Source organism: Nannospalax galili, unplaced genomic scaffold (genome assembly GCF_000622305.1).
Source record: "Nannospalax galili isolate Female #2095 unplaced genomic scaffold, S.galili_v1.0 scaffold1488, whole genome shotgun sequence".
NCBI classification, from domain to species: Eukaryota; Metazoa; Chordata; class Mammalia; order Rodentia; family Spalacidae; genus Nannospalax; species Nannospalax galili.
The window spans coordinates 456306-476041 of record NW_008358859.1 but is presented as its reverse complement, the minus strand read 5'-3'; the positions used below and the strand labels follow the sequence as shown (position 1 = coordinate 476041).

The window sequence follows — 19736 nt, the reverse complement described above, 5'->3', positions numbered from 1 at the left end:
ATTTGGAGTCCCAGCCCCCAAACTGCCCATCGAGGAGAGAGGAGAAAGGAGACCCTGAACCTTCGGTGCAGCTCAGGGACAGCAGAGTGAGGAGAACATTCTTTTTGAGTGCAGTGACATTGTATCAGGATTGCTCAGCAGAGGAACTGAGCACTGCCTGTTGGCCTGTTCCTGTTTTTCTCCTGCCTGGACTGGTGGGGAAAGGTGTTTGGTGATCTCCTCTTACTGGAGACCGAGGGACTGAGGGACTGACGGGCTTGAGGGGCTTGTGGACAGGCATCGAGGTATAAGGTCAGGCACTTACCCTGGACAGGTGGGCCAATAGGGAACCCTGTAGAGCTAGTGACATGCCCACTGAACCTCCCCTTGAGGGTGTGCCAAAGCTGGGGGGAGGGGTGACTCTCCTGCCCAAACAGACAGTGTAAGACCAGATGTGGGAGGCTTCTGCAAGGATGGGACCTAGACCTGCCTTCTTATTAGGGAATTTTCCATTCCTCAAAATCCAGCCTGATTTTAAGGCCTGGAGCCCCACGGGCCACATCCAGCACATGCTGAAGCATGGGTTGGTGGCGCATCAGTGGCAGAGGAGCCAGTGCACAGCTCATTAAGTCTGGTTGGAGGTTTCTGCCTGCTTGTTTACAAATGTAAATCCAGGGCAGCCTGGAAAGGAGACAATATGGCAACAGCAAAACTCAATTAGGTTCTGGAGAAATAAATGAGGCACAAGTGAGCCGCAGACATTCAAGAGCGTGTGCAACTTGGGGAGCTGCAAGGGGTGTCCGGGTCCGAGACGTGGCAGCTGCTTTTCTGTTTAATTCACCAGCCCACAAGTGTGCAGTGACTCCAGGTTTTAAAATCTTATCTTCAGAAGAAAGATGGGCTGTATTATATGTTATCTTAAATTGTCGTTTTCATATTTGCCTGCTAGAGAGAGATAAGCCCATGGGAAGAGGAGCCTGAGATAGCCAGTGTGAGACACCCATGCATGCATGTGGCAGGAGGGGTCTGCCAGCACAGCCCAGTACACTGCAGCCGCACGTCCCTGTGGCCACACTTTGGGGAGGTGTTATGGCCTTTATTTCTTATAAGACTGGTTATTGCATGTGGTGCAGCACACATTTCATAAATCGGATGATGGTTGTGGGAGCCTTTCCGGTGAAAGCCATGCGACAAAGCCTGCACCTTGGCCTGGTCCCTGCGGCCAGCCGTCAGCCGTCTGCATTCACAGTGTGCGTTCCAGTTAGACTGAGCAAGGAGTTTGTGCTATGGACAGTCTGCAGACATCTGCCAGCTCGTCCCAGTGTTCCCACCTACTTGGTGGCTGGCTCCCAGCAGTCTCCTCCCTGGCCCTTGGACTTGATTTTGCCCTGAAGAGACTGAACAACTCGCACTGCTTTCTCTCACCCAGTAGTTGTGCATGTGACGTAGGCGGATGGAGGAGGGGTCATCTGGAAGCCCAGCTGCCTCTTCTGAAGCCCCGGAGAAGCCTTCTGGGGAGGCAGGAAGTGGTGCAGATGGTCTTGGGTCAAGTGTCCCTGTCCTTGGGACCAGTGGCAGCAAAGCTCCGGCTCCAAGCAGTCTGTGTGATGGACTTGGGTCCAGCGTGGGGTGCCACCTAGTGGTTGCACACTCTGCTCCCCGTGGGTCACTTCAGGAGCCCTGAGTGCTTGGAGGAAATTTCTCCTCCTGCCACAGATGGTTGGTCCCTGGCATAACCTGTCCCACCAAAGGGAAAGAAAACCTGTACTGACTTAGGTGGCGGATTGTGCCTGATGACACGCAGCACCTTTGTACCTGCACTGCGCCTAAGGAAGCATGTAAGCGAGTCCATCTCACCCGTGTATGCTGTCATTTGACAAATGAGCCCTGTGAGTGTGAAGTGAGAGGACATGGCACTGAGGCCAGCAGCATCCTTTTCCCATGAGGTCACTGTGTGGTCCTGCCCATCCCCCTGCTGCCCAAGAGCCAAGAATGAGGGACCGTCCCTGAGACCGCTAGGCCAGTCCTGACCCCAGAACGTCTTCCTTGGTCTCTCCTCTCAGTGGCGCACGTCAGCAGGATTAAAACAGGCCAGTGCCTGCTTCAGTCAAGTGGGTAGAGGTCTGGGATTCAGGGATCCACTGGCCATCAGGTGAAAGTGGTCCAGAAAGCCGGGGGAAGGTTCTGAACTCAGGTGTGGGATAAATTCCCTGCTGATTCATAGTGAGCCAGGTGCTGAGTGACGGTGACACTTGTTCTGTCTTGGAGTGATTCCTTGGGACATGACAGAAAGCTTGCCAAGACTCGTCAGCCCACAGGCCACCACTCTGCACTGAATTCACACGGGAGGGAATAAGACAGGAACCTGGATCAGCTCTGAGCTTGTGGGTGGGAAACAGGTGCCTGGGGGTTGGGCCTGGGCTCTGGTGTCTCAGACTCCTGACAGCATCAGAAAGAACTGGACCTGTGAGACGCTGAGCTGCATGTCTGTGGGGATACAGCCAGGCTTGTGAGCAAGTGACATCCAGGGCTATTGTCCTGTCATGTACCACGAAGCCAGTGCCAGGGCTAGGGGCCAGGTCCAGACAGGATGGGGATCGGCTCGGCTAGAATGACTTTCCTCCAGAAAGAGGTTGCCCCTGTTGGGGGGACCGGGCAGCCCTTCCCCCAGGTCCCCAGGGTGATGGCAGCCAGCTCTGGACACAGAACCTGCTGGAGAGATTCTGTTCCTGGCCCCGCAGGAGTCAGAGGGGGCAACAGAGAGTGCTGTGCCTTCCAGGGCTTTGGTTTTGAGGCGCCCACTCTGCCTGCAGGAGAGGCAGTCAGGCAGCCAGAGGAGCCGAGATTTTCTGCAAAAACGCCAAAGACCATTTAAAAATGACCAAAGCCTGGGTGGGAGGGGCCTTGAACACCTGTCTGCTGCTAAGCTCTTAGCTGTGTTTGCTAGAGTTGACTCCAGTCTTTTCTGGACTGGCAGACTCTGCCTTCCTTTGCCCCACATAGAGCCTTTGCCCAGTTTTTCTGAGGGATGGTCCGCCATGGCCCAGAGGCATTTGGGGTAGTTTAGAATCAGAAATTCAGGCTGCTGTTCACCTGGGTCTGGGTGCACCTGTGCTTGTAGATTAGCGAGACTCCATGGGGGATAGGAACCCTGCCCGCCTCAGCCCAGATCCATCCTACAAGATGAAAAAGATCAGCTCTCACCAGGAGAGCTGGGTCAGATGTGGCTCAGCTTCAGGGGCCCGTGGGTATGCAGATGAGCCCAGCACTGAGCTGGCCTTGGAAAACAGTGGCCTGTGAGTGGGATCAGGGCAGAGTGCATCCAGATAGAGGAAGGAGATTCTGGTGAGCAGCAACAACTTCTCCCTCCTTGGGGAAAGATGGGCAGGAGGGAAATCAGATAGGCAGGGAGCCTGGAAAAGAGCTCCAGGTGTTGTCAACCCCCAGGAAGGCAGCCTGGACATTTAGGCCAGCATGTGCCCTGCCTGACCCTGTAGGGGCTGGGAAAATGCAGAGCATGTGGTCTTTGATGGTTTAGTTTGGAGCTAGACTTCTTCATTGGCCGCACTTTGCCGCCTCTGATCACTTGCCGTGTCTCAGAGTGCCATTCCTGATGTAGCAGGCAGTGAGGCCTCCATGTGTGAGCAAATGGAGACTCCTAGGCAGGTGGTCTAAGCCTGGACAGGACAAAGTGCAGCCAGCCCAGTTCCCTCCTGCCCATCCCCCTTGCAGGACACACTCAGAGGGCAGAGGACAGTACGAGGGTATGCTGTTGAGGCTGAGGGTGGAGTGGCATCTGAAGGCTAGAGCTCCTCACAGGAGGATGGCCCATCTGTTCCCCCCATTGGCCTCTGACTTACGAGGCTACTTTTTACTCAGGTCACGTCTGTGAGTCCCGAGCACGAGGTTCCAGCTCCCTGCCACCGTCCAGATCTCGGGTCATCTCCAATGATGGAGCTACCTTCTTCTCTGGGGGAAGTCTCCTTACTCCGGGAGGCCCCAGGCGTGAGTAGAGACCGTGGGTCCCACATTGTGGCTGGTAGGGTAGGGTGGAGTGAAGCAGAAGCCCGTGCGTGCACGTGTGTGTGGTTTTATGCATGTGGGGTCAGAGGTGATGCTGAGTTTCTTCTCTTTTGCTCTCTGCCTTATTTTTTGAAGCAGCATTGCTCACTGAACCTGGAGCTCACCAATTGGCTAGACTGCCTGGCCAGTGAACCCTGGGAACCTCTTGTCTCTACATCCCGGTGCTGGAATCCCAGGCATGTGCTAACATGCTTGTCTTCATACATGCACAGCAAGCACTTTACCCACTGAACTATCTCCCCAGCCCTGAGACTGATTTTTAAAGGCAAATTAGAAACCACTCACTGGTTTCCTAACCACTTATGGAGCGTGGGGAAGACTTGGGTCTTCCTGGGTAGGAAAGGCCCGGGTTTGGGGAAAAGACTTTCCATGGGTAATCTCTGAAATGTTTGTTTGCTTAAACGTGAAGGCGCCACAGGCCTGAATGTCAGTTTCTGTCATTGAAGCAAAAGTGAGGGGTGCTCTGTTAGCTCAGCTGTTGCAGGTCAGAGGTGCCTTCTGCTGATGGTCTTTGGCTTTGTTGGCCTGGGACTTGGTCTTCAGGAAAGGGTGCCAGAGCCATGGCTCTGAGCTGGGAGAAGCCTCTGAGCTCCGCCTCACAAGACCTTGGGAGTCTTACCTCCTAAGTCCTGACACTCCAGGCAGAACTGCATGTTCTCCCAGGGAGAGGGTGGAACACCTGGGCAATGCTCAGAGGGACCCATGGTCTAGGTATGTCCAGTCTCTTCTGGGCCAGCTCCTCATATTAATATGGAATAAACTATGGTGGGGCTGGAGAGATGGCTCAGCAGTTAAAGTCCATCTTGCAGAGGTCCTGGTTCAGTTCCCAGCTCCAACATGGTAGCTAACAACCATCTGTTAACTCGCCAGCTCCTGGCATCCAAAAACCAATTCAGTGACTTAAAAATGGAGTGGTGGCGGGAGCCTGGTAACAGCACCTGCTTCCTTGTGACAGAGAGGAAGAACTATACTGTTCTCACAGAGCACCTCAGTGGGAGGTCATCGACATCTGAGGACAGAGGTAGAGCCAGGCCCTGAGGTTCCATGCTGGTGTTGCTGTCTGTGGGAAAACCTCTGGCACCTGCAAGTTGGGGAGGATCCAGGTCCCAAGTTTGGATGCCCTTCTCATAGTCCCACCAACACCCGTAGCCCCAGCTCTGTGGGGGAACGTGTTTGCTTTCCTGCCTGCTGGTGTCTGGCCCATTCAGCTTCTGTTCACCTGTCAGAGGCTCTTGCTGTGAGTGCAAGGTTTGAGTAAAGGTTTGAGTAAACATTCCCCCAGGAGACTGGCTGCTCTAGGGCACTGGCAGCCAGTGGGCAGCCAAGAACAGCACTGGAACCAGGCCTGCCCTGAGCCCTGGCTGCTTCTGAGAGCCTCCCAAGGGGTCCACATATGCAGAACCCCTTTCCCGATCTGAACTCAGGGTTGTTAGACCCGCACACAGAGTGAGGCTGGGGATTTGATGTGGATGTACATGAGAGTGGAGATTCGGGGGCAGGGGGGCTAGCTGAGACCACGGTTCTCAGCTAGGGTGTTAGTACGCATTTACAAACCTGAGCATCTGCCTTTTCTCCTGGAAAATCACCTGCTGGTATGTGTGGGTAAGGCTGCATATCTTAGGACTAGGATCAGAATTCCTTAGACTTGAGGGGCTTTGAAAGGAAGATGCTGTGGGGACCAGGCCCTGGATTTGCATCTTTATCAGTGGTGTAGAACTACACTGATCAGACTTACAGGAAAGCAGCTCCACTCCCGGAGTTCTCTGCTCGTGTGCCATAGCTGTGGGGCCAGTCACTGGGTCTGTAGGTAGAGCAGATTCCACCCACCCCGACCCAACTCCTCCTTTGCCCTTTCAACAGGAAAACGCGTTGTCCAAGCGCAGAAGCTGACTGACGTAGACAGTGAGCTGGCTGCCATGCTGCTGACCCATACTCGGGCTGGCCGGGGGCCCCAGGCTGTGGGCAGAGAGTCAGATGCTGTACATAGACGCAAGCTGGAGAGGATGCGGTCGGTGCGCCTGCAGGAGTCTGGAGGCGAGTCCAGCAGCTGCAGGACCAGCTTGCTGGTGAGGGACTGCCACTGCCCCATCTCTATCCACAGAGTCTGTGGGACAGAGCCTCATGAGATCCATAGCCTGCCAAGTCACCTCTCACCTTCCTCCTAAATCCTGCCTGCAGGCACGGAGGGACTTGGGCGTTTCAGTGCTGACACTAGGGCAATTTTCAGGTTGGAATTCTCAAACTTTTTGAACAAGAGCTGGTTCTTGGGTTTTATCCCTGGAGATGGATTCCATTGGCTTAGAGGTGCTCTGAGCTCGTGTCCTTAAGAAAGCTGCCGGTAATGCACTCTGAGGTCTTCCAGACTTGGGGACCAAGTTTTGGTGTCTTGGGTGACCAGATTTTCTCCTTTTGAGTTTAAAGTCCAAAGGCTTCAGGGAACAGAACCCAGGTCCTCTGCAAGAGCAGCAAGTGCTCTGAACCACCGAGCTGCCTCTCCGCCCCACAGGCAATTCTTAGTTGCTATCACTGTTCTAATTCCCCATGCTCTGCCTGGCACCTTCCCCTGATGGCTAAGGGTATCTCAGGAGCATGTGGGACAGAGGGAAGCTGGCATGCTGTTCCCTGCTCTGTTCCAGCAAACACTGAGGTTTCTGGAGTTGGGGGAGGGGCGGTACCTCCAAACCACATGGTTAAGGGGAGGCGATTTCCAGAAGAAATCCTGTGCCCTGGGAGAGTAGGAGCCAGCAAAGCAAGTCTCTTGAGGAAGAGCACGTGCCTGTCCTGTCCACTCATGTGGCCCCTTGTATTTGACAGGCCCAGCAGAGAGTCCGTGCACAGCACTCACGGGACCTGCAGGTCATTGATGCCTACCGAGAGCGCACGAAGGCCGAGAGCATCGCCAGTGTGCTGAGCCAGGCCATTACCACCCAGCACACGCTGTATGCCACAGTGGGCACAGCTGAGTTCTTTGAGTTTGCACTTAAGAATCCCCACAACACGCAGCACACGGTGACCATCGAAATTGACAACCCTGAGCTCAGGTGAGAGATGTTGGTGAGGCTGTGCGTGCACTGGGCTGCCCTGCACCTGCCACGGAAGCCAGGCTGTCTCCCCTCCTCTCCTCTGAGGTCCCTGGGGGCGGGGGGGGGGCGCGGGGGGTGACTCTTCTCTGCACACCATGATGCATACTGTTGTCCCTGCTCCCCCAGCATCATCCTGGACAGTCAGGAGTGGAGGTATTTCAAGGAAGCCACAGGCCTGCACACGCCACTGGAGGAGGACATGTTTCACCTGCGTGGCAGCCTGGCGCCCCAGCTCTACCTGCGGCCCCGGGAGACCACCCACATTCCTTTCAAGTACCAGAGCTTCTTTGGGGGCCCATTGACCCCAACACAGGTGTGAAGTGGGACATAGGCATAGCTGGGAAACAGCATCCAGCCAAACGGCAGAAGAGGGAGATATTTTCCTGGTCCTCCAAAGGTCCCTGTTCCTTGTGTCTGCACCAGGGCGTCAGACCTGACTGGGTATGCCCCACTTGCCACTCAGCAGGTGCCTCTCCAGGCTCTGCACAGCAGCGTGGAACCTTCTCCCTGTCCTGCCGGTGTCAGGGAAGGGCGCCCCGTCCTTCCTTTTATGCACCTGGGAATTGCTGGTGGACGTTTCTAGTTTTCATTGTCTTCAGTCGTTGTGGTTGATCCCGTCCCTGCAGCGTGTGCCCCTGGACCCAAAACCAGGGGAAGCATAAGGCACAGGCCAATCGTGTGAGTGTGAGGGACACCGGTGACCTTGTGAGGGGTTTGAGGCACCCCAGAGGTCCTCAGGTGTCTGCAGGCTCTGGACAGGCCATGGGGCAGTGGCTGAGCCCAGGCTCTAACAGTTTGGCTTCCCACCTGGTGGGTGAGCCTGTTCCCAGAGGCAGCTGCCAGTGCGAGAACAGATCAATGATGTCCTGGGGCTGGTCCAAATGCTGCTGTGAACTGACTACACCCCTGACCCGCTTGTGCTGACCCATGTCTCCCAGGCCCCTGCTGAGCTGAGCTCAGAGAAGGATGCACACTCCGGATCACTGTGGAGGAGCAGCACCATGCCCACTAAACGTGCTAAGGTAAGAGGGCCAAAAACATCCTGGTATTTTCACTCTTGCAGCAAGCCAAGTCGACGTGGGCTGAGCTCAGCCTACAGTGTTTGCTGTTAGGCAGTTGATGTGCCCTCCCCCTTCCTAGAGGAAAGGGGTTGACTGGGGTTCTAGAAGGATGGCGAGTGGCAGGGACCAGAGAAGACTTCCTGTTCAGCAGGCAGGAGCTGTGCCTGGACAGTGGCACAGCCCGTGGCGGGTCCGCCGTGGATGGATCTCCCTGGCAGCTCTTCTTTGAGTGGCATTGGCTCTGTGCACACAAGGCCCAAGGTCCTAGTGGCGCTAGAGCAGTCACAGAGATTGCTTACTGAAATACGATGACCTTCAGCCGCCTTCGCAACGTCTGCCTTAGGAAGACCTGAGAAGCTGCCCTTTGCAGGAGTTCTTGGGGATTTTTTTTTAAACTTTAAAAAAATTATTTTTATTATTTTTTATGTGTATGCTGTATTGCCTGCATGTAGATAAATGCACCCGTGTTGGGCAATGCCCACAGAAGAGGCTGTCAGATCCCCTGGGATCTGACCGGAGTTACAGACAGTTGTTAGCTGTCATGTGGGTGCTGGGATTCGAACCTGGGTCTTCTGCAAGAACAACCAGTGTTCTTAACTGCTGAGCATCTCTCCAGCCCCGGAAGGATGTTTTTTAAGACAAATTTCTTTTGTAGATGTTTGAAAAGAACTGTGGCCCCTCATCCTGAGGGCCAAGCTCAGTGCAGGGTGGACTGAGGCTGGCCCTGCAGCTACCACCGTCCTGAGGGTCACTGTGGGCACAGACTGAAACACCAGTGAAAACCTGCTGTCTGATTTACAGGCAGAGCCTTGGCCATCCCCTTACGGAGGGGTTGCATCTCCTCGTCATTCTGGGCTGTAGACTCACCCTGAGGTGGGAACTGTTACCAGCCCCTGGCTGGAGCAAGGAGGACCTCTTCAGGTCCAGGTCCAGGGCCTGCAGGTTCCCTCCACAGCATTTGTTGGACAGTAGCAAGCCGCGGCAACAGGCGTGGGGAGCCGTGGCAGGAGGCTCCCTCCAGGGTTGCGGCTCCCGTTTGAGCCTCTACTAGCTGCATGCTCAACTCTACAAGTGTTAGGGTTCTTGTGTAGGCCAGGGAACTCAGTTCCTCAGCCCTGACTGCAGCCAGCGCAGTCCCAGACCTGGAGTATTTGAGACCTTGATCCTAAAGAGTTGACGGCTCTCCGGAACCAGAGCTGGCAGTTTCTCCTCGCTGGCTCTTTTCAGCCCCCCTCCGTCAGCCTCAGCTGCCCGCCGTCTCTCTACTTCCACCATCCCTCTATCCCTCTGTCCCTGCGGTGACCCTCTTGAACCGTTCAGCTGTCTCTCGTGGCTGTGGCCACCGTCACAGTTGTCTCTGCCTAGGAAGCAGCTGCTGCAGTCCATGCTGTGGCCCCGGCCTTGTCCCCTTGGCGACTGTCAGACGGCCCGGTCTCTCTGCTACTCCTGCAGCTTGGCCTGCTCACCTCAGCGCTGCCTGGCTGCCAGGTTGCCCCCACCATGCCGCCCCCCGCCATGCTGCCCCTGCACCCAGCGGGCTGCTGCTTCTTGTAGGTGTCCGCAGCCTCCTGCCGCAGAGTCAGCACGAAGACCGTTCCAGAGAGGCTTCTCACAGGACCTTGCGGCACCAGGGAGGCAGGATGGACGTGGATCTCACACTAGCTCATTAAGGGAGTGGAACAGCTTAGGCAGCTAGAGGAGGGATTGTTTGCACCACTGACACAAGCCTCTCATGAGCCAGTGAAGATTTGTGCTTGCAGGGCTGGTCCTTCTCACCAGTTGCAGCGGTCCCTCTGGTGGCCACCAGAGGAAGTGCACCTGTTTGCACCCAGGAAATGGTTTACAGGGTCGTCTGCAGTTCACCGAGATGTCAAAAAGTCTGGCACAAAGGATTTCATGTAGCCTTGGCTGGGCTGTCCTTTCAGGATCCCGAGCTGCAGTTGTGTGGTTAATTGAGATGCCCATGGAATATCTAGGATGACCAGGGCAGTATAGGGCTGTTTGGCTGGCTGGCTGACAGTCCTTTTCCTCAATGGCAGACAGGGTAGCAACTGAGAGTCTGGCAGCTGCCGGTTAGGAAGGCCTCTCCGGCTCCAGCTCAGGTGGGTTACTTATCTGGCATGCTCTAGGCCCTGGGTTCAATCCCCAGCACTGTAAACAAAGTAAACAACAAACTCCCACAAAGTTTTCTTGGACACCCGTCTGAAGTTAACCACTAGTCCTAAAAAAATAAAATTCAGGGGCTGGAGAGCCGGCTCAGTGGTTAAGAGCACTGACTGCTCTTGTAGAGGACCTGGGTTCGATTCCCAGCACTCACATGGTGGCTATGAACTGTCCTTAACTCCAGTTCTAGGGGAATCTGAAGCCCTTTTCTGACCTCTGTGGCATTGCACGACATGGGTGCACTCACATACATGCAGGCAATACACTCATACACACATACACATAAAAAAATAATGTTCAGCCAGGTGTGGTGGCGCATACCTTTAATCCCAGCACTTTGGAGGCAGAGGCAGGTGGATCTCTGTGAGTTCTAGGCTAGCCTGGTCTACATAGCAGGTTCCAGGCCTGCTGGGGCTACAGGGAGACCGTGTCTCAAAAAGACACACACACACACACACACACACACACACACACACACACACAGTTCAGAAGAATTTCAAATTAAGAGGAAAACCACACAAGAACATCAGACTTCCTGTGCTGTCTGCCCTGGTCCCTCCACTGCTTTATGCCATGTGCTGTCCTGGGCTGGCCCACTAGTCCCTCTGCTGTGTACATTTTTCCCACCTCATTTTGAGAATGGGAGTGAGGTTCTCCTGATGCATGAAGGGGTCCACAAAGTTGCTGTGAGCCATGTGTCCCTGCCTCACGGTCCCCTTGCCCCTCTGCAGGTCCTGTTCCGGGCGGGCAGCGGCAGACCCATCGCTGTGCTCTGTCTCACTGTGGAGCCCCAGCCCCACGTGGTGGACCAGGTCTTCCGCTTCTACCACCCGGAACTCACCTTCCTGAAGAAGGCCATCCGCCTGCCTCCCTGGCACACGCTTCCAGGCAGGTCCCATGCATCCCTGTGGCTGCCCCTGCGCAGGTTCAGCTGCTGGGAAAGAGGCATCTCCCCGTGGTGCCAAGTGGTGCTTTGGGAGTTCAGACCCACCTTCATGGTTTGAAATGGAAGTCTCCAGCCTCCTCGGAGGTGACGGGTGCCTATTTGATGGGTAGTTCCTCCATGACCCGGATCTTCCCTAGCAGACCTGAGGGTCACATGGGCATCGAGGTGTCCTCGCAGTGGCTTCCTGCTGGTGGTGGATGACAAGGGGCTGAGGCGGGTGCAGGGTCAGGGTGCACCAGAATCTGTGTCCCCAGCCCTGCACTGTAAATGTGTGTACTCTGGGGTAGGTGGCCATGTTGTCCCTTCCCCCTGTTCCAGGTGCTCCTGTGGGGTTGCCTGGTGATGACCTCCCAGTCTATGTTCGATGTAGCGACCCCAACGTCATCTGCGAGGCCCAGAACGTGGTATGTCATGCATGTCGGCCCCACCTTGGGCACATCCTTCAGTGAGCCCTGCCTCCACACCACAGGAAGGAACCCCTCAGCCTGAGACCAACACTAGGTGGCTGCAGGGTGCAAGAGTGGGACCCAGCAGCCGACAGCCTGTGGAGAGCTTCCCACAGGGGCTTTCAGTCTGTCTGACAGCTGATTGACTGACCTTGATTGTCTGAGTTTGAGGGTTTTTTTTTTGTTTTTTTTTTTCCTGTCTTTTTTGAGACAGGGTCTCCCCGTAGCCTGGAACTCACTATGTGGACCAGGCTGGCCTTGAACTCACAGAGATCCTCCTGTCTCTGCCTCCCGAGTGCTGGGATTAAAGGCGTGCGCCACTATGCCTGGTCTTCTGAGTTTGAGTTTTAAGAAAACACACATGGCAAAGTGAACTAAGCCTGGTAATTGTGGCACTTACTAATTGCCGTTGTGCAGAGGGTAAGGGCACTAATTGTATTATGACTAGTTGGGAAGCCAGGTAGAGTCTGTGGAATGTAATTATGGAAACCAATATGAGATAGGGAGCTAATGATGTTCTCTTTTAGTGAGCAAAACAGTGAGTTCTGACTCGAACCAGAAATTAGTGCATCACACGAGGGAGGGGCTGCACACGCCTGCCTCACCTCACACGGCTGCGGAGGCCAGGCCAGGTGAGGCAGAGCACAGGGAGGGCTGTTTGGAACAATGTGCTCCCACTGTGTTTGGCAGGGCCCCGGGGAGCCGAGGGATGTGTTTCTTAAGGTGGCCAGCGGTCCGAGCCCGGAGATCAAAGACTTCTTTGTCGTTATCTATGCGTAAGTCTGCAGACCCCATGATCTGGGGAAGGAAGAGAGGAGGAGCCTGGCCCTTCTCAGGCTTGGGATGGACACAGGTGCTGTGTTGAGCAGGGCTGGGCTCGAGGCTGACAGGCTGTTGGTGATAGCCTGCTCTACCCCAGAGTGCAGAGTGGCCCAAGAGACAGAAGTGCTGTGCCATCTGAGGAAGGGACAGGGCGGCTTCTGGCCCAGAGAGCCCTGAATGGGCTGTGGATGGTACCACCTTTCCCTCAGCGGATCTGGGCAGAACCCTGAGAATGACTGAGCTCAGCCCCTTCGAGGAGCTGGTCTGTGTCTGTCTTCATCCACGGTCACTCCAGCCCTTCGCTTCAGTCACCCAGCTAAACGATTCCAGTTGCAGCCCACTGGGGACCTTTTAAAACCGTGACACTTCCTGTAGGCCTTCTGTGAACAGGATGTGTGGGAGCAGGCCGTATTCAGGGGCTCAGGGCTGTGCTGCCTCCCATGTATCGGGGTGCTTCCTCTTGGCGGCCTGTGAAACTGTATCCTATTTTATAATAAATGCCCTGGAGTCTTGGAGCTGAGACTTGAGAACAGGCTCTGAGCTCAGGCCTGTGACCTCCAGGTATGGTCTCCCCCGTGTTCGAAGCTGGCCTCAGAGCGTTGTTTTGGGTTCATATTTGTCTAAGCTGCCTATTTGGCCGAAGCTCACATTGTCATCATCTGACATGCAGATTACCCCCCACACCCTCACATCACCAGTGCTCTGGGTGCTGCATAGCACTGGCTTAAGAGATTCTGGGTTAGGAAAAGTAGCAAGAGTGGCCGGCCCAGCCCTGTGTCAAGGCTCCTGACCTCTGTGCCTCTGTTACTGTCCCTGTGGCCTCCTGGCTCCCCACTTCTTGGGGCCCCAGTGTCCCCTTCTCCCATTGATGCTGTCCTGCTGAAGGTATGTGCCATTGGCCCCTGTCACCTACAGGGATCGCTGGCTGGCGGCGCCTGTGCAGACGTGGCAGGTCTGCCTCCACTCCCTGCAGCGTGTGGATGTCTCCTGTGTTGCAGGCCAACTGACCCGTCTGTCCCTTGTCCTCCGGGGAACACAGACTGTTAGGAAGGTGAAGGCCTTTACCTCCCATCCCCAGGAGCTGAAGGTATGGCTTTCTGGAAGTGGAGTTGGGAGTGTCTCTGCTGTTCTGATCCTGTTCTTGCCTAGCCTGACAGAGTCATAGGGTGGTGGGCTGCAGCCCCAGGGCGGCCCCTCCCCAGGGAGCCACCTGGTATGAAAACCACCATTTGTTAGATGTGCCATTGAGGGTGAGGGACCTATACGCCCAAAAGGCCAGCTTTTTAAAATTCTAGAAAGGTAAATATCAGGAACTGCATAACTGATGAAACCACAGTGATGGCCTATGCACGCAGGCAGGGCAGACGCCCCCACCCACGAGGTGAGCCCTCCCTCCATGGGTTGTGGGTCAGAACACTGACATGGGCAGTTGAAGGGCATCCAGGCTTCAGATCTGGTTGACCCTGGGTGAGTCAAACGGTGGAACCTGGGCAGTTGCATAATCTTTGGACTGCCAGGCAGGTCACATTGGCTAGGCAGCCAGGGAGGCCCTTGTCGGCACAGGAGGTCTTCCAGGCAGGTCACATTGGCTAGGCAGCCAGGGAGGTCCTTGTCGGCACAGGAGGTCTTCCAGGCAGGTCACATTGGCTAGGCAGCCAGGGAGGCCCTTGTCGGCACAGGAGGGCTTCCAGGCAGGTTGGCTAGGCAGCCAGGGAGGCCCTTGTCGGCACATGAGGGCTGTGCCCTGACCTCCCCCTTGTTCTTGAAGACAGACCCCGCGGGTGTCTTTGTGTTGCCGCCTCACGGGGTGCAGGACCTGCATGTGGGTGTGAGGCCGAGGAAGGCGGGCAGCCGCTTTGTCCACCTCAACCTGGTGGACATGGACTACCACCAGCTGGTGGCCTCGTGGCTCGTGTGCCTCTCCTGCCGCCAGCCGCTCATTTCCAAGGTCTGTATGAAGGACAGGCAGGCTGGGGGACAAAGGCACTGTGGGACCTCTGCTGTGCCATGTGGGTGACAGCATGTGACCTGGCCCTGGGACTCAGCTGCTCGGATCCGGGACTCTTGAGTGGGGTTGGGTGGGACAAGCGTGATCCTCTATGTTGTATCTGTGCCCACAGAGTGGCTCTAGAGGGCTGGCCTTTCTTGTCTTGGTGGGGGTCTCCAATGGGCAGCTGAGCTCAGGAAGTACACAGAAGAGCCAGGCTCCTACTGCTAGCCTGGCCCCAATGTGCCTCTGCCCCACCCTCTCCCCAGGCCTTTGAAATCACTATGGCTGCCCGAGAAGGGAAGGGCGTCAACAAGAGGATCACGTATACCAACCCCTACCCCTCCCGGAGGACCTACTACCTGCACAGTGACCGCCCTGACCTGCTGCAGTTCAAAGAGGACTCTTTCCAGGTGCCGCCTCAGAGGGCTAGGAGCATGTTGGGGGTCGGGCTGTATTCAGGAGCGGGTCTGCCCCCATCTGGCAGTCTCACCCGTAGGTGACACATTCCACTGGAAGACCCTGACCTCTGGGGCCCTTCGAGGGGGCAGTCTGTTAGTGAGTTGGGGATCCCTAGTTGTTTTGTCTATTAGTGGACAGGGACAGTGCCACCCGGCCTTCCACACAGCTCTGAGTTAGCACCGAGCAGCCTTGGGCCTGTGCAGAGCTGCCTGGTTCTCACAGGCACCATCCCTCCCCGGTGCTGGGTCTCGGGCCATCCTGGATATGTCCAAGGTGGGCAGTCCCTCCTCCGATGTGACCTAGCTGCTCGTATATCTAGAAGCGGCTGGAGAAGAGTGGAGGCTGGGTGGATGCTAGGATCCTGTGCCCTCTTGCAGTTGGCGGGAGGAGAGACCTACACCATCAGCCTGCGGTTTGTGCCGAGTGGCAGTGTGGGGCAGGAGGAGATTCTGATCTACATCAATGATCAGGAGGACAAGAATGAAGAGACATTCAGTGTGAAGGTCATCTACCAGTGAGGGCGTGGCAGGGCAGCCGGTGCCTGTCCTGGCATGCCCCGACACTAGCATGCTCGCCACAGACTCCTCCCAGCCTTGCAGTCACCGTGACCCCAGGATTGGCCTGGATGACTAGGGGAGCTGGCTGTGTGGGTAGAGGCTGTGTTCCTGCCTGTGTCCAGCTTAGCTGGGCCAACACCAGCCAGGCCATAGGACCAGTTTCAGGAGCGAATGTGACCTTGAGGTGACCACAGCAGGGGCCCTGCTGTGCCTATGGCACACACCAGGCCACACTGCCTCCCTGCAGCTCACAGACTGTCACCATCTAGAACAAAGTGTGTTTTGTAAATCACTGAACGATAAAATTTTGTTTTTCTTACTAGATTTTGTATGAACATAATCTATATGTATTTGCTACACTTTGTACTGGAATCATTTTGCACCTGGACTGTAGGTTATTGAATGAACTGTTCTGCTCTGCACTGTGTCTCCTCACCACTTTCCAGGGTTCCTCCTGCTGGGGTGGGGTCCACAGGTGAGCTTGGATTTCTCTTGAGGAAAATGTGTCTGGGGTGGGGTGGGGAGCAGAGCTGTGAGGATGGCAAGTCAAGTGGGTGACGGGAGCACAGGGCATGCAGCTCCCCAGTCCAGAGGAGGTGCCTGCTGACCTGGATGGTGACCAGGTCACCTGCCTTGGGGTCACCTGTAGTGATAAACATTCCTTTTCCATAGGGGAAGTCGGTCAGGGCAGTTGATCTCCACTGCCGCCATGCAGCCCCCTGGCCAGGATGCAGTGGCATCTTAGGTTTGCGTCCCTTCAGCTGCTCCTGAGGTTGGAGCTGCAGCTGTGTTTGCGAGTCTCGCTGGGAGAGGAGGGAGTGGCACGCGGGCTGCCATTAGCAGTGTCTGTGTGTCCTGTACCGTTCTTGGCCCAGGTCTTGGTCCACTTCCTGTCCTGTTGTGCCACAGTGGACCCATGTTTCCCCTTCGGAAGGAGTTGGTTTTCCTGCTGACAGGCCCCAGTGTCCAGCCCTGCTCGGGAACTTGTCATCTGTCCCCACCGAAGAGGCTTTTAGAGTCCAGGGAAGCCACATGCCGTCTCCCTGGAGTCCTGCAGGCCGAGCACAGCATCCAGCAAGCCTGCGATGAGGCTGAAGCCGCAGTGCTCGGATCCATCTGGGCCTGAACTTAGTTTTTATGGTTCTTTAAGGTCTGTGTCTTCACCTTTGGATTGCCTTTCTGAGCTACTGAACACCCTTGGGAGGTCATGGCACCCATGCCCTCTCTTCCCCTGTCCTTTCCCTCCGTCCCTGCTTCCCCCCAAGCCTGGGTTGGTGGTGGTGCTGCTCTGGAGGCAGGGAAGGCCTTGTGTCGAGTTAGAGCAGCAGCACAGCTGTGGCTAGGTGGTCCTCGTGTCTCATTGTCCCTGCTCATGCAGCAGAGGGCAGCTGGGGCCACTTTCTCCTGGTATGGAAACCTCAGCCATATGTTGCTGCTGTGGAGATGAATGAGCACTTGGTTCAGGCCCAAGCCTGGTCTTGGCTGTGCAGAAGCAGGTGGGAGAGCTGGGGCGGCAGAACTTGGGGCCAGTGGGAGGCCTGGGCCCTCAGATTCCCTGCTGCAGAGCGGCCTCTGGCCCTCAGGACTCCCCACCACTCAGGGCTGCACCTGCAGAGCCACAGGTGGACACCGCCCCTCCCCTGCTCTTGGTCAGACACTTCCAGACAGGGCAGTTATAAGGTGGCCTTGTCTGGGGACAGAGTGAGCCCTGGACTTGCAGGTCTTGTGCCAGCGCTGTTCGTGGGAGTGGACAGCTGTGCTGTCCCAACAGATGAGGACGTTCACACTGCTGGGTGTGAGTGGCCCCCCTGGAGGAGCTCCTGCCTCCAGGTTGCTGGTTGGGCTCTGCCCTGGCTTCCCCCCATGAGGACTATACTCTGAGCTGAAATAAACTCTGTCCTCCCCAAGTTGCTTTTTGGTCATGGTGTTTATCACTGCAACGTAAAAGTAGCTAAGACACAACCCTAGGTCCCAACTTGGTGCCTAGCAATTTCTTTGCCTTTGGAGGGCATGCCCAAGCAAGGGCAGAGTGTTTGGATGTGGCCCATAGGACCGTTGTATTCAGTGATACCCCGGGTGGGTGATACCCCGGGTGGGTGAGTGTTGCTTGTCTGGAGACACTGCTCAGGGCAGTGAGCAGGGGGCTGTCACCTTGGCTGGGCCACAGTGCCTAGAAATTTGGTCAGATACATCTGGATGGTGCTATGGAGGTGCATATTTAACTTCCAGTTGGAGAGCTTCAAATAGATTGCCTTCTATGATGTGGGTGGGCCTCAGCCCATCAGTGGAAGACTTCAAGGCCAGAACTGAGTCTCCCAGGAGGAAATTCAGCTTGCAGGTGGCGTTCGGGCCCCAGCTGCAACCTCTTATTCTCCTGTGGGTTTCTAGCCTGTGGCCTGCACCCAAATTCACACTCGGATGTAACACAATCCTGTGAGTCAGTTCCTTAATCAGATCCCTCCATGAAATCCCCCATTGGTCTGCTGCTCTGCTTAGCACTGGGGAGCAGAGCTGGAAGTGAGGAGTGGTTGGAGCAATCTGCAGGCGTCCAGCTGGTCCCTGCACTGGTCAGGGCTGGGAGTTCAGGATGACTGCCACCAGCTTCCACCATCTCTGCATAAAATGTTCCATAGAAGTTTCTACAACAGCTACTATGGAACAGCTACTATTCCCAGCAGGTGGTAGGGTCTGGGCTGCCACACAGGAGGTAAAGCACAGGGTGGGAGAGAACAATCAGCTGCTGACCTAACCACTTAAAGTCCAGCTGATTCCACAAGTTCTCTTCCCTTCCTGGAAGGCCAGAATGCGTAAGCTGCCTGGGACCACAAGGTTGAAGGTCACACGGGAGAATGGTAGAACAGATCAGATGCTGGTGTCTTGGGGCCTCGGGATCCCCGGAACTACAACATGTCCCACCCTGGGACTGGGCAGAAGAGGTGATAGGATGCCAAGTCCCTGTGACTTGTCCATCATCATAGTAAAGGGGCAGAAGAAGAGATGGTCTGACCAAGCCTTGTGAGTCCACAGCCTACCTACGCTTCCTGGGGAGTGAAGGGAGAGGTCTCCCATGCCCCAGAGCCCTCCCTCCCTGAGCTGTCAGCTGCATACATCTGTCCTCCCTCTCAGCCATCGGCTGCACACATCTGCTATGGATGGCTTTTAAGGGGCAGGTCAGCACAGGGTGAGTTCTGATCCATTGCTTGTGATAGATAACCTGTTGTGACAAGAAGCTAGGAAAACAGGCCCAAATCCATGAGCATTTGGAAACAGGCTCTGCTGGAAACAATTTATTTCTAGAAGCAGTGTGACTTGGAGAAGTCCTGGAGTTGGGGCCCCAAGGGAGGCCTGGGCTGGATAGAGAAAGATTAGTTAACTAGTCCTCAGGCAGATGAGCTACTACTGCTCAGAAACTCGAGTGAGCTTCCTAAGCCCAGGCTTCTAAGATAGATGGCCAGTTGGCTCTAGGATGATGATGAGGTGTCAGGGTGGGACCACTGCTTGGCACCTGCTAGCCATGATGGGCGTGTGCCCTGCAGGCCAGCAAACATGTATGTATCTGTCTCACCTCCGGGAGGCTGGAATGCTTAGTGGACCAGCCAGTCAAATGATTGCTTCGTTCATTTATTTACCAACCAAGTCTCGGAATCTGTGATGCCGGGCAGTGCTCACTCTTCCCTGCCATCTTCTGTCACTGCCCACTCCCCACCCCCACAGATTCACTGCCCCTCAGTTATAGCTCCAGGACCAACCTCTTCATGGAAGGGAGCCTGGATCCCCTGGAGCCCAGTGGAGGGGGCCCGATGGGGCTGGTGTGGGCACAGGCTGGGAACACCTGCACCATTTCAGTCTCAGTGTCTGTAGTGGTGTGTTTTCCTTCCCACAACCCTGAGCCCACCCTCAGCAGGGGGTGACTCACGCTGTTAAGTGTCACTTTTATTTTTTATGGCATATTAAGCTGACAAACGGGCACCTGTAAGGGCACACACAGTGCCCCTGTTGCTCCAGTCAGATGGCAAGTGACAGCTAATGTTTCTGCCGTTGATTCCATGAAGCACAGTGCACAAGGCCTCACACAGTCTAGGAAAGAAGGTTGGCGGACTCACTCCCTAGAACGGCACCTCTTAGGCAGCACGGATGAACTCTGCCT

General features: G+C 55.7%; 1 protein-coding gene across 14 annotated transcripts in view; it reads left to right on the top strand.

Annotated features, from left to right (window-relative positions):
- Nphp4 (nephrocystin 4) overlaps positions 1-17707 on the top strand; it is a 114082-nt gene extending 96375 nt beyond the window's left edge. For 6 of the 14 annotated variants that reach the window (XM_029558285.1, XM_029558287.1, XM_029558288.1 and 3 more), the window contains 12 exons: positions 3859-3984; positions 5923-6128; positions 6877-7103; positions 7272-7458; positions 8084-8167; positions 11101-11257; positions 11634-11719; positions 12452-12537; positions 13499-13670; positions 14352-14531; positions 14840-14983; positions 15410-17706. In XM_029558285.1, the coding sequence (XP_029414145.1) occupies positions 3859-3984; positions 5923-6128; positions 6877-7103; positions 7272-7458; positions 8084-8167; positions 11101-11257; positions 11634-11719; positions 12452-12537; positions 13499-13670; positions 14352-14531; positions 14840-14983; positions 15410-15550 (1796 nt within the window). In that variant the 3' untranslated portion in view covers positions 15551-17706. Of the gene's footprint in view, positions 1-3858; positions 3985-5922; positions 6129-6876; positions 7104-7271; positions 7459-8083; positions 8168-11100; positions 11258-11633; positions 11720-12451; positions 12538-13498; positions 13671-14351; positions 14532-14839; positions 14984-15409 lie in introns of those variants that run through there. The other 8 variants (XM_008822399.3, XM_017795414.2, XM_029558290.1 and 5 more) reach the window with 5 other exon arrangements.
- The last annotated feature ends 2029 nt before the right edge of the window (positions 17708-19736 follow it).